The sequence below is a fragment of the Diospyros lotus genome, chromosome 14 (genome assembly GCF_014633365.1).
Source record: "Diospyros lotus cultivar Yz01 chromosome 14, ASM1463336v1, whole genome shotgun sequence".
Taxonomy (NCBI): Eukaryota; Viridiplantae; Streptophyta; class Magnoliopsida; order Ericales; family Ebenaceae; genus Diospyros; species Diospyros lotus.
In genome coordinates this window covers 14,865,264-14,880,046 of record NC_068351.1, presented here as the reverse complement: position 1 = coordinate 14,880,046, position 14,783 = coordinate 14,865,264, and the positions used below count along the sequence as shown (strand labels likewise).

The 14,783-nt window shown below is 37.6% G+C and overlaps 1 protein-coding gene across 2 annotated transcripts; it reads left to right on the top strand.

The window, feature by feature from the left end:
• The first annotated feature begins 27 nt into the window (after positions 1–27).
• LOC127790637 (uncharacterized) lies at positions 28–13,239 on the top strand. 2 transcript variants are annotated; one of them, XM_052320221.1, is made up of 5 exons: positions 28–124; positions 297–433; positions 9,366–10,205; positions 11,080–11,424; positions 12,570–13,239. In XM_052320221.1, exons 2-5 carry the CDS (start codon positions 311–313, stop codon positions 12,843–12,845), a joined length of 1,584 nt encoding a protein of 527 aa, XP_052176181.1. In that variant the 5' UTR covers positions 28–124; positions 297–310; the 3' UTR covers positions 12,846–13,239. The 2 variants fall into 2 exon arrangements, with proteins under 2 accessions (XP_052176181.1, XP_052176182.1); XM_052320222.1 differs by lacking the exon at positions 28–124 and having other exon boundaries at positions 131–433; positions 9,366–9,690; positions 9,820–10,205.
• The last annotated feature ends 1,544 nt before the right edge of the window (positions 13,240–14,783 follow it).

Sequence of the window (14,783 nt, the reverse complement as noted above, 5' to 3'; positions counted from 1 at the left end):
ATTTGCTGCCGGTTGGCGGTTGGGAAGCAGGAGCCTAAATAGACAATAAATTAATTAATCGTCGTAGGAAAGGGCAGGGAATCTTGCACTTACTCTCGTCAGACATCACATCAGAGACCTCTCCGTATTCCTCCCCACTTTGCTTCATCTCTACTCCTTCCTTTTTCTTCCCTTATTTCCACTGCACAATTAACTTGACCTATATATATATATATGTGTGTGTGTGTTGTGTGTGCGAATGAATGATCCACACTTCAAGTAGCCTGCCAATTTCACTGTCTTCTTCTGTTTTTCAGCCGAGTTAGGGAAGATGAATCGAGGTCGTCGTGGAGCCCTAAACCGGGGCAACTATGTCAATAGACCTGGACCAGGCCCAGGCCGCGGCGGCGGGAGCCGCAGAGGAGGCCCGTCACCGTATCGGGGTCACGATCCTGTAAATACAATCATCCCTCTTGTCATCTTCTCTATCTGATTCTGTGTGTTTTTGATTCCTCAAGGTTTCATGTTTCTTTGATTTGTAGCATTGTCTTTAGTTATCGATTCCCCCCTCTAGTATTACCAGCATGAAATTCATAGCATTCGTTTTGATGTTTAATACAGCTTTATATCACTGTACACTTATCTTTACCATTATTATATTAACCAACTCAGAAGGTGAATTTGGTATCGATCCTCCAAACTCTTGGATTCTATAGATGCTGTCGGGATTAACAACTAGAAATTTTTTATTAACGCACAGCCATGTGTTTGGGGCTGCATTATCCAACAGGGTTAGCATGTCCTGGACACCATTTACTAGGGTTTTAGGGTAAACCAAAGCTGAGGAATGGTTTCTGCAAGTGGCTAGCACTAGCAACAGCCTAGGGGCTGGCAGCACTGCTGACTAAATGTTCTATGAGAAACTTGAGAAATTTGAAAATCAGGAAAGCTTGTTACAAGACTTTCCATAAATGTTCTATGAGATACTTGAAAATGTATATTTAGGCTAAAAAAAAAAGAGAAGCAAAGAAGGCCATTAGTGAAACAAGATTAAAAGTTCTTGAAAATCTATACCATTGACTTGACTAAAAATTGGGAATATATGCAAGCTGACTAAATCAAGAAAAAGATAAGAAATTTTAAGTGCATAATGTCGAAGAATGAAAGGTGCTAGAGAATGAGGGGTCTAATCAAGGAGAAATAAATATTATGTCATTCAATTAACTTGGAGAAATAAATATTACTGTTAAATTGTTAACCATTATCTCATCTAAAAGTTTAAGCTAATAGATAGAGGGTAAACTTTGTATTTTATGTACATGTATATGTATTTGTAATTTACTCTCAACTTGCTCTCCCTTCTCGATGGCCAAACTTCATTGCATAATTGGTTCAAATACGTGCAACTATTTAAATACTGAATTTATAGTGAGGTTTGAATTGAGGGTATTTGCTTGCTATGATACTATGCTAAATTGCTATCATCTTGTCATTTAAAAGCTTTAGCTGGAAGTAGAGGGCTCACTTTATCTTTTATATTATTATTTTTTAACTCTCAACAATTACATTAGGACATCTTGAAAATTCTAAAGAAGATAGGAGTTTAACATTTTGTAAGCATATTTGCCAGAAAGAACTGAAGCAAGCCACCAAAAGGATGAAGAATGGTAAAGTGATTGGGCCATATGATATCCATGATAAAATCATGGAAATGTATAAGCAAAGACATCTATAAATAGGGAAATGATTCACTATGATTCTTAAATTAAAGAGGATACCTGATGGATGGATAAAAGAGTACACTCGCACCTATTTACAAGAACAAAGGAGATGCTTAAAATTGTGAAACTTAGAGGGAACAAGTTAATGAGCTATAAAACTTTAGGAGAGGATGACTTTGCATACGTTACGATGAATTGGTCTATAGATAAATAGAAGGATTTTTACATGTGATGTTTATAGACATTGAAAACCCTATAACAATGTCCTTATTTCAGATAAGAAGAGATTTTTAGTTATTTGTATGCATGTTATATGAAACTTTCAGAGAGAGTGACTCTACAAACGTTATGATGAATTGGTCTATAGATAAATAAGAGGTTTTTTACATGTGATGTTTATAGTCTTATAGACATTGAAAACCCTATAACAATGTCCTTAGTAAAGTCTTATAAGAGGGTTTTCAGATAAGAAGAGATTTTGAGCTGCTTTATATGCATGTTATACGAAACTTTAGGAGAGAGTGACTTGCAAACGTTATGATGAATTGGTCTATAGATAAATAAAAGGGATTTTTACATGTGATGTTTATAGTCTTATAGACATTGAAAACCCTATAACAATGTCCTCAGAAAAGTCTTATAAGAGGGTTTTTAGATAAGAAGAGATTTTTAGTTGCTTATATGCATGTTATTAAAGACATGGATAATAGAGTAAAATGATGTGTGAGGATTTGTGAGAGAGATGCTAATGCTAAGGCTTTTTTTTTTCCACTTATAATTGGATTGTATCAAGGATCTTCACTACAACCTATACCTCTTCCCTTAAGAGATGTGTTAGCGTAGATCTCTCCTCTTAGTATGATCACTCAACCCTCAAAACACACCCAACACAATCTCTCAATCTCACAGTTTAAAAGTGAAACATAAAAATACAAGAATTGAATCAAGAACAGTAAAGAACACAAAAACTTATCTTGGTTTAGTCTCAAATGAGACTTACGTCCAGATTGGCTTTGACCTTTGCTTTCTCCACTATCTTTGAATGATGATACACGATTACATGTGCTTCTTACACCCAACTCTCTCATAGCCCATAAAACCTGAAAGTTATATAGAGTTGATTTTCGAAAGATTTACCCTCTTTCGCACACAACACATACTCGCACAAGATAGTATAAAATCACAAATGAAAGTTGATCCCAAAGCCTACCTTCTGACCCCTATTTATAGACTATAAAGGTGGAATAACTAACTTGATCGACTGCCCCTAAAAGGCAGTTAAAACACAAAACTGGTCAGCCTTCTAGAAACATATCCTTTTAGAAGAACTTATACGGAAAATAAATCCTTGACATCTCTCTCACATTAAAAACCCTAATCTAGTGCAAATGCCTTTTAACAAATTCTCCACCCATTTGACTTGATTAGGCTTCTCCCAGTTCCTGCAACCTTCAGATCTCTGCTTGTCCAAACTGAAGGATCTTTATATAGTGTTGAAGCTTTGCTGATGGTACTGCTTTTGTGAAGATGTCTGTCGCATTGTTTTCACCTACAACTTTAGTTAAGAAAATAGATTTATTTTCAATCATTTCTCTTATAAAATGGAGTCTCACATCTATATGTTTTGTCCTCTCATGGTGTGCCTGATTCTTAGATAGATGTATGGCACTTTGACTGTCACATAACAAGGTGGCCTTAACCTCTAAACCTAGGAGTTCACTCACTAGTCCCATAAGCCACATAGCCTCTTTAAAAGCATCCGAAATTGCTATGTATTCAACCTCGGTTGTAGATAATGCTACTACATGTTGGAGACTAGATTTCCAACTAATTGTGGAGTTCTACAACCTAAACACATATCCGGTTGTAGACTTTCTTTTGTCTATATCAGTAGCATAGTCTGCATCTGAATACCCTGCATCCGAATACCCTAGGATACTAGGCTGGACTCCTATCTTAGCACCACCATAAGTTAGGACATGACTTAGGGTTCCATTCAAATATCTGAACATCCATTTTACTGTTGACTAGTGGGCTTTCCCTGGATTTGCCATAAAACGGCTCACAACACTCATAGGATGAGCTAAATCTGACTGAGTGTATACCATGCTATACATTAGGCTTCCTACCGCACTCGAGTATGGAATATGACTCATTTCCTTCCTTTCTTCCTCATTCTTAGGGATTGGACAGATGATAGCTTAAAGTGTGGTGCAAAAGGCACACTAACTACCTTTGCATTTGACATTCCAAACTTGGATAAAACCTTGGTTAAGTAAGACTTTTGAGATAGGTATATCCTCCTATGTTGTGTATCTCTAGAAATCTCTATTCCTAGAATTTTCCTAGCTTCACCTAACTCTTTTATTTCAAATTCAGCTTTCAGCCTTTGCTTGAGTAGTTGGATTTCTTGATGGGATTGACTTGCAATGAGCATGTCATCCACATACAATAGTAAATATACGGAAATTCTAGGTGTAACATGCTTGTAATACACACAACTATCATAGGAATTTCTAGAATACCCTCGGCTTACCAAAACTATATCAAATTTACGGTACCACTGTCTTGGGGATTACTTAAGCCCATATAGGAACTTAAGCAAGCATACCTTCTCCACCTCTCCCTTAGCTTCAAATCCCCCTTGGTTGATCCATTAGAATTTTCTCCTCTAGGTCCCCATGAAGGAAAGCAGTTGTAACATCCATCTGCTCTAGTTTTAGATCTAATTGAGCTATTATGGATAATAAAACCCTTATAGATGTATGTCTCACTATTGGGGAGAATACCTCATTAAAATCAATGCCTTAAACTTGGGTAAATCCCCTAGCGACCAGCCTAGCCTTATACCTAGGCTTAGGGTTAATTCTTGCCCCTTCCTTAATCTTGAATAGCCATTTGCAGTATACAACTCACTGCCCCTTTGGCCTTTCAACCAATTCCTAAGTCTGATTTTTCTTTAGGGATTCTATTTCAGATTTCATGGCTTCTTGCCATTTTCCAGCATCCTTGGAGGACGTTGCCTTTTCATAGGTAAGTAGTTCTTCCTCCACTATTTCGGTTGCACTAGTAAAAGCATAGGCCACTAGATCAGAATAACCGTATCTTTGGGGTGATTTGCGGACCCTAGGTTGTCTATCTCTTGCAATACTATACCTGTTCGGATTTGGTTGATCTCCTATGCTGGAGTTTGCACCACTGTCTACTTCATTTTTTTCATATTGGGAAGATTCCTGGGTCTGGTCTTGACCATGATCATCTACATGGTCACTGTCATGAAACTCATATGCAGTTTCAGGTGGTTTTGAGGTATTAAATGGGTTAACTCTTGTTATTTCTACATGAACAATTTTTTTTTGCTCTTCTGGGCTATGCTGGGTTTGATGGTTATCTGATTTCATGGTAGATGACTCATCAAATGTCACATCTCGTGACTATAGTTCTAGGTCCCTCTGATTCTAGATTCCAAAGCTTATAACCTTTAACCACATGAAGGGTAACTTATAAATAGACATTTCCTGGCTCTTGGCTCTAATTTGCCTTGCTTCACATGAGCATAGGCTAGGCATCCAAATATTCTTAGGTGTGTTAGGCTTGGTTTGTGCCCTGTCTACCTTTCATATGGGGTTTGAAAATGTATTGCTGCAGAGGGTGACCTATTTATAATATGGGTTGTTGTGGAAACAGCCTCCCCCCAAAAGGGCTCGGGAAAGTTTCCATGAAAGAGCATGCATCTTACCCTCTCCAAAAGAGTCCGGTTCATCCTCTCAGCCAACCCGTTTTGCTTAGGGTTCTTGGGAGCTGTTAAGTGTCTAACTATACCTCCTTCCTTACACATTTGGTTAAAATCCCTATTGCAAAACTCTAACTCATTATTTGTCCTAATAGCCTTCACTGGTCTGCCTCTTTGGTTCTCTACCATTGTCTTCCATGCTCTAAAGGTTTCAAAAGTGTTATCCTTAGACTTTAGGACATATACTCATAGCATTCTTGAGAAATCATCTATTATCGACATAAAGTACTTAGAGCCCCGATGAGTCAATGTTTGGGCTGGACCCCACAAATCTTAATGGATGTAGTCTAGGGGTGCTTTTGATGAGTGGATAGCTGTCTTGTTAAATAATATCTTAGCTGCTTTCCCATAAATGCAAGATTCACACTTGCTTAGTTCTAGAGACTGACCTAACTTCAATATCCCTTGTTTGGCAAGTTCCTTGAGCCCTTGCTCACTAATGTGTGATATTCTTAGATGCCCCAATCTTGCCTTATCATGAGAGTTTGAGCTTACAGTTGTAGCTTCACCACACAAGGCAGTTGCTAGCAAAATGTAAATTCCATTCCTTAGCTCAACTTTCACGCATACTAGAGAGCCTTTATTTATTTTCACCACTCCACCCTCACCCTTAAATTTTAAACCGCTCCTATCCAACTCCCCAAGAGAAATCAAGTTCCTCTTAAGTTCAGGGGCATATCTCACAGTTGAGGGTCCTAAAGGTTCCATCATGCATCTTTAATATAACATCCCCCACCCCTTGAACCTTACATTCATAATTATTTCCTAATAGGACCTTTTCCCCATTAATTTCCTTAAAGTTTTGGATCCAATACTTCTTTGGAGTCATGTGGAAGGAGCAGCCTAAGTCCATAACCCATTCTTGGCTGTCTATTCTATCACTTACTGTTAGGGCATCTGCACTATCATACCCAGTGTCACAAATGTTAACCCCCCCATCAGAACTTTCTTTATCGGCATAGTCTTTCTTCCTCTTAGGACAATGCCTTTTTATATTGCCTTCTTTGTGACAATAATAGCACCTTACAGTGCTTCTACCATTTCTAGATTTTGACCTAGATTTCCCTTTATTTTTAGAGTTTCTTTGAGAACTTTGAGACCTGGCAGTAAGAGCATCTCCTGGACTAGTTTTACCATCCATCTTGAATTTTAATTCCTTTGAATTAAGTGCACCTATTACATCTTCTAAAGATAGGTTATCCTTGCCATGCTTAAGAATGTCTACAAAATGTTCATAAGACTTAGGTAAAGAATGCAGGAGAACTAGTGCCCTATCTTCATCATCATACTTTACTCCTATATTCTCAAGATCTAGACATAATTTGTTGAACTCATCTATGTGATCCTATAATTTTTTATGATCATGCATTTTGAAATTAAAAAACCTGACCTTGAGATATAGACGACTGGAGAGTGTCTTCTTGAGGTATAGATTTTCTAGTTTCTTCCAGATGTTAGCTGCAGACTTTAACTTTGATACCTTCCTTAGAACCTTGTCGCTCAGGCCCAAAATTATCATGTTGTACACCTTCTTGTTAATCTCCAATCGGGCCTCCTTTTGTTCTGCGGTTAGAACTTGTGGTTCTTTCTCGGTTGATGTCCCCTTTGTCTTATCTTCTTGTTCCAGTGCCCCCTCCAAACTGAGACTATAGAGGAATGCCTCCATCTTGATCCTTGATAGCCCAAAATCATTGTTCCCATCAAACTTATCAATGTCTGATCGTGAGGTGATTGGCGCCATTCTTTTCCCTGAGATCGTCTCCGTTGTCTTGAGATTCTTGATCAATTTAGAGGCGCCTAGCTCTGATACCAAGTTGTTAGTGTAGATCTCTCCTCTTAGTATGATCACTCAACCCTCAAAAAACAAACCCGACACAATCTCTCAATCTCACAGTATAAAAGTGAAACAGAAAAATACAAGAATTGAATCAAGAACAGTAAAGAACACTAAAACTTATCTTGGTTCAGTCTCAAATGAGACCTACGTCTAGATTGGCTTTGCCCTTTGCCTTCTCCACTATCTTTGAATGATGATACACGATTACATGTGCTTCTTACACCCAACTCTCTCACAGCCCATAAAACTTGAAAGCTATACAGAGTTGATTCTTGAAAGATTTATCCTCTTTCACACATAGCACATACTCGCACAAGATAGTATAAAATCACAAATGAAAGCTGATCCCAAAGCCTACCTTCTGACCCCTATTTATAGCCTATAGAGGCGGAATAACTAACCTAACCAACTGCCCCTAAAAGGTAGCTAAAACAGAAACTGGTCAGCCTTCTAGAAACATATCCTTCTAGAAGAACTTATACAGAAAATAAATCCCTGACATCTCTCTTACATTAAAAACCCTAATCTAGTACAAATATCTTTTAACAAGATGAACTCACCCACATCCAAAAAGAGGTCTCTTGGTTATGTTATTTACAGATGATATTTGTCTTGGGTATGTTATTTAGGATTAATTTTGAAAAGATGGGGAGACAATTGAAGAAGTTACTCATAGAATTAAGCCAAAATGGTTAAAGTGAAGAAATGCTCAAGACTGTTGGTTAAAATGGCTTTCCCTAGTGCACAAGACTGCCTACTTTGCAAAGGTCTTATTTATTTCAGTATTTTATACGATTATGAAATCATTAGACAGCTATGCGACCAGCTTTGTTGATTAGATAAATTATCTATGGAGGTGGATTTCCTATGAATTTGTGGAAGACTTTACCTTGTAGAAATATTTATAAGTCTTCCAGTAACTCACCTCACTTTAGTTGCAAGTGTAGCCTCATTAGAGGATGAAAAGGGTCTAAGTGTCGGTATGGTTAGCTTGGAAGGTCCAAGATTGTGCTGTTTTGCTTGATTAGCATGTGTGCTCCAGCATGATGCTTGGCTGCTTTTAGTTGTTTCTCATTAAGGCATGCACTTTTTCTTACTATTGGTGTTAATACTCTTGGAGAAGCTTCATGTTTTACAAGTGGTATTGAGTTGGGCCTCCTGTGGCTTGGTAGTTGCTTTGCTGGAGCCTATAGCTCTCAGGAAAATTGAGCCAATAATGGCACAGTGGACCATCTATGTAGACACTTCGGGTTTCATTGGTGGCTTGTGGCATGGTCTATCATGTTCCTCTTGGCATATAGTTGTTGGCATCCATCAGCTTTTTAATTTCCATTGTTTTTGATTTTGGACACCTAAAACTTTGAGTGATAAAGAGACCTGTATGTCATGCAATATTGGGTTATATGTGATTGTGCTTGCATCCAAGAGTGCAAGATGGAGTTATGATCGAGGTCAATTCTATTGCTTTGATATGGGACTAAGTCAAGTCAGTTGAAAAACTTGATATGATTGGTCTGACTTGTCAATTATTGACACCCTACTATTGTGTCCTGGATTGCTTAACTGACTTGAACGGAAATAAAATTCAAGTATGGTAGACTAGAAGAGTGAAAAGATTAGAACTAGACCCTACTAATTGGAGCTGTTTCTGTATAATGTCAGATCATATGAATTATCAACTATATTGGATTTGGAAGCTTCATTTAAGAGAGAAATCTGTGACTTGCCTTCACACATTTTCATGCCTTATCACTCAATCCATATTGAATGATGTCCATCCTGCCCAAAGCCCAATCCTGTTGGTATTAAGACGAGGAAATGACCTTTTCTCCGTAACTCTTTTCCAGATAAAACTTCCTAATAAATTCTTTCTATCACAATTCCAGTTTCATCCCTCAGCATCTTTAGCAGAATGTGGCCTATGAGATATTTGGAATATATCCAAACAACTGACTTTGATGAGATAAGTTATTCTAAAAAGAAGATTAAAACTGATGAACATGTTCTCATTATTAGTATTCCCTTACATATACAGGCTGGAGGTGGGGACTCTACTTCTAAGGTAACCATTGGTAATAAACTTGAAGTATCCCATCATGGAAGGGAAACCTCGGGAAATTTGTCAAAGGGTAGTATTTCAGAAACATTAGATCACCGGAGGCAGGATCTCAAGCAGTCTAGTACCAAAGAGATGTCTCCTGATCTAGAAAAGCTTGAACTGGTGGAGGATTTGCGGCATTTGCCAAAGGAAGTGGGTTTTAGTTCAAGACAACTGGACTGTTTGTCTCCTCCTGCTTCCGCATCTGCATCTGCAAAGGGCTTTTCTTTATCATCTGCTCAGTCTGATGTAAGGAACAAAGGTTTTAGTACATGGAGAGCACCAGGTTTTAGTTCAAGACAACTGGACTGTTTGTGTCCTCCTGCTTCTGCATCTGCATCTGCAAAGGGCTTTTCTTCATCATCTGCTCAGTCTGATGTAAGGAACAAAGGTTTTAGTACATGGAGAGCACCAAATCGGAAATTGTTGAGTGCCGAAAGGGGAAGCTGCAATTCTTTAGCATCCGATAGCCCACCTGTTCTTAATAATGTGTGTGTGCTGGATAAGCCTCCTCCTGCCGGATCCCTAAGCGAGAAAACTCTACATGAGAAGACAGCAGGTAGTGGCCATTCAGAGAATTCTAAGTCTCTGGCTGGTGTAGTTCCCTTTGAAATCTGTCCTGTCAGAAGTCGAACAGGTGTCACACTGAAGGCCCCCCTACATGTACAGAATAAAATAAAGAGGAATGAAGCTAAGCGCACCCAGGGAGGGGCAGAGATAATTGTATTAAGGTCTGGGATGCTTCTTCTCAGGAGATACATTTCTTTCAATGATCAGGTGCTACTCTGTTCTCTCTCATGTTATGGACTGTTATCATTTGTTAAAGCTTTCCTGATGAGAGTTTCAGTCTGGTAATTAATATATTGGAATATAATATATATTTCTGTATTCATTAATAGACAGGGAAATTAATTCTTACAATTTATATATTGTGATAAATAATGTGTAACTTTCCTTGTTCTAACCTTGTAGAATTGCATTAGAAGGTCTTCTATCAGTTGTGGTGTCCATAAAATTCCTCCCCCCCCCCCCCAACCCTCTCTCTCGATCAATGGATGGATCAAATTCTGACTTCATTTTGGAACATCAATAATGAAATCCGTATTTTGATCTTCAGCTCATATTTTTGCTTTACACTTTCTGAGGTTTTTGGCTTGGACCAACCATCTGTGCAGAACTAAGTTTTCATCTTTGTGTTCTTTTAGTTGGCTTGAAAACAGAAAAAGTTTGGAAATGCAAGGGAAACAATAAAAAATTACAAATTTTTAGAAATAAAACTAGAACCTATGTAAATTTTCCAAAATTGTTACTAAAACAACAAGAATCAAAATGGATTTGTTTTTCTTCAGATTTTAACAGCTCTCAAACAATTCATTGTTTTTTGTTTTTTTTTATGGTGTTCTCTATAAGCCTGATTTGATCTAGTGGACTTCAATATTTTGCTAATATTTTGTGTTGGTCACCTAGGAAACAAAAGGTTTTGACATGTTTGGTGAAAAGAACAGGGCATTGTGTTCCTCCAAAGTAACCCAGTATTCAATGTCAATGAACTTCCTGTAAAGGCCACTGTGTGCATACATTACCACTTTTTTCCTCTGTACTTGTATCTGTTTTGTCGTTTATGTTACATAACTTTGGTTACTCCTGTTAGGTTAAAATAGTCAAGGCATGCCGAAATCTTGGCCTTGGTTCTGGAGGTTTCTACGAGCCTGCTTATAGGGATGGAGGAAAGTTGCATCTAAAGATGATGTGTCTTGGTAAAAATTGGGACCCTGAGACCTGTCAATATGGAGATCAACGACCAATTGATGAAGCTAAACCACCCGTGATTCCTACTGAATTTTGTCAGCTGGTGACTGGAGCAATTCAAGCTTCCCATTCCTATTTGAGAGAACATACCGCTGTGCGTGGTGTAGAAGAAGTACTTCCTTCAGTATCACCAAACATCTGCATTGTCAACTTTTACACAAAGACTGGCCGGCTGGGTCTCCATCAGGTTTGAAACTACTGGTGATCTGTTCATTAGATAAACAATTATCATGACAGCAGGATTTAGTTGCCAATAATCTAGCTGCTATTGTTCCAGATAAGACTAGAATATCTTGTTCCATGTCCCTGATTTGAATGGCTTGATATGGAAAATTCTCCAACTTTGTTAAGATGCTGAGTGCTGTGCCATGCTTAACTCTAGGCCTTTCAACAAGGTTTCAAATGCCAAGTCATTAGGTTAACATAATATATGATTAAGTTTAAGCTCTGTCATCTGGCTAAAAGGCGTCCCTAGCACATGAGACCCCCAGTTTGTGAGGATAGGGAGAAGGTTATATTTGTATGCAGCACCCCCTTGCTTTTTTGCAAAGATGCTGTTACTACAACTTGTAACTCGTGGCCTTCCAGTTATAAAGAAACAACCTTTCCATTGCCACCAAGCCTCACCCTTTCTGTGTATGGCCAGAATTCTCTGAGTTCAATTCTACACGTCTTCATAAAAATAATAGAAAAGAGCTTTTGTATTGACTGCTTAGGACCATCACTATATGAGCTTGTAGGTTGGGCTTTTTTCAGCATTCATTTATTGCTGAAACTGCTTCAGGTCCTTGCTGTTCTATAGAATAATTACTAATGACCTCCCTGGATTTTTGCTGCAGCCACTTTTATTAAATATAGTTTCCTCAATGTGAATGTCAAATTCGCACTAGTTTTTCCCCTTCAATGTTGAAATCATTGTCAACTGCACCATATCCTAACCAAGTTAGGATCAGTCCCTTCCATGTTGATATATCCTGGCAAATTGTTTCTCCAATTTACTGTAGCTTAGCCAGTAATTACCAAAAGAGAATGCTAGCATCCAGTTCTCCTCTAATCTTTGATGTGATTGTTTGTTTTTTTGCTGGGTGTTTCCTTCTGACATGAGAAACTGTTGTTAAAAATGCAAAACTGGTGAAATTACTTCCAAGCTGACACTGGAGCATGACCACAACATTCAGACTGCAGACAATCATTTTCTCCACAAGCTTCTTACTCTGCGGCATTGTTATTGCAAGTTTATGTTCTTATATCCGCTTGGCAATCAAATAGAACGTAAGAGTAAAGGAAGGGAAATCAAAAGTAAATATCTCATCCGTTTTTTCCTTAATGCAGGATAAAGATGAAAGCCAATCCAGTCTGAACCGACAACTGCCTGTAGTCTCCTTCTCCATAGGTGACTCTGCAGAATTCTTGTATGGTGATCAGAGGGATACTGACAAGGCTGATAAGGTCACACTGGAATCAGGAGATGTCTTAATATTTGGTGGGAAATCTAGACTGATATATCACGGTGTGGCAGCCATTTTTCCAGACACTGCTCCTAAGGCCTTACTGGATGAAACAAACCTGATCCCTGGCCGTCTGAATCTGACATTCCGGGAGTATTAGTTGATATTATGAGTGCGTAAAAACCCCATCCTTCTGATTCCTTTGAATTCGGAAGTAACGTGGATGCCATCGTTTGAAAGTGCTGCGGGAAATGAAGATGGACAAACTGAGAATTCTTGGCAGCTGCTAGGTGGATTTTGAGAAAACTTTATACCTACTGTATGGATACTATGGGGTTGTCTCAGAAAGTTGTGTAAATATTAGTAGCTAGCTTGCCTCTCTTATGGAAATAGATTCCTGATTATCATGCGAGTAGAAAGAAATGGAATCCCGTGTCTGGAATATTTTTGCTAGTAGCATTAGAATTTGCAGATGAATCTCAGTTTGTGTTGCAGGAACATTGCATTATCAAACAGGATATTGTCCTAAAATCACTTTATTATTATTATAGCCAGCTGATTCTGATGTGATAATTGGAGTCCTTTTTTTGGTCAGTACAAGTGTCTTGTGGGTAATTTGTTGCTCTCTATCATAGTCACTACAATTGGAACTTACTGATCAGACTGACCAAGCACACTCTAATATCGTACGGTTTTTTCCTTTATGGGCTAGGTATTAGTGTCATTCAACCCTAGAGTGATTGTTCTGAAGCAGTGTTGTCTATCTTTTCTTTACTTACATGATCTAAGATAAATTATTACGCCTTTAATGTGAGATTAGTGCATGCATCCTTTTGATATGAATATTCACGTTGAAGTTTGCATCTAGCAGAATGAATATCTCAATAGTCATTGATTTCGTTGTTTGACATGGTATAAAACTAATAATCATGCCTTCATGGGTATAACTTAGCGGTTGAAACCATACACATGTTGGTCTTAAAGAGTCTTGAATTTAGTCGTTATATAGCTGATGTAGGTCCCGTGTTTGAATTCCACCGTTGGGTTTCTTAATTTGATCCCTTTACAAAAATTTTAAAATTGAGTTGCGGGAGCTATTAGGACGAAGAATTTTACCTTTTAATTTAAAAGAAAAATTAATCATCCATACTCTTAATAGCTCCACACAAGTCAAAAAGAAGGTGCATGTAAAAGTGAGGCCCTAACTATCTAATGCACTTATTTAACTCTTTAGACAAACTCCTAGATGTATTCAAAACTTTTTTAAACATTCAAATATCTCTTGGATAATATTAAGAAAAGTAAAAGATATATAAAAAATCTTTACAGTTTGGGTAGTTTAGTTGTTAGGGTTATCAATTATTTAAAGAAAATAAAATATCCATTCTTATAAAGGAAAGACAAGATCAATCGAGTCTATTCAAACAAGTATTGGACAACTAAATAGTATTCTCGTATCAATCGAGGTTATGAATTTTCACTTCATGGAAGTAATACGGGATCTGTAATTAGGAAGAAGATTACTCGTTTGATTATGTTATTAAAAAAATTTCTATCTCTTATTATAGTGTATGCTTTCAGGGATGTTCGCATGCAAGAATGAAGTTTGTGCTTGATTCAAATAGTTAAAACATATTTTTCATGATTAACAATCAAATAAACAATTATTTTATATATCAATCTTTACATCTCAAGCTATCTCAGCAAGACATTTTTTATTAGATAAGGTTTTATTTGTTTTTAGATTATGTCCCATTATTGGTGTTCTCGACCACCCCATTCCTAAAACTACACTAAGGAGGTAAATCGAGGAATGTGCCCAAGTGATCAGGGTGGTAGAATTTAGCACCACTAATATCACTCTTAAAGTCCTCTCCTAGAATGAAGCATTTTGCTTCCCCAAGAATCGAACCCAAACTAGGAACCTTTAGACAAGCTTTTTAGTCTACCCCTTTACCACTTAGTTATGCCCCTGGACAAGATAAGGTCTTTCTTGATGAGAAGTACATGTAGGTGTTACTAATCATAATATATTTTTATAGACTAGAATAAAAATTATAGACATGTCAAATTTTCATCGAATATATAAATATTTATT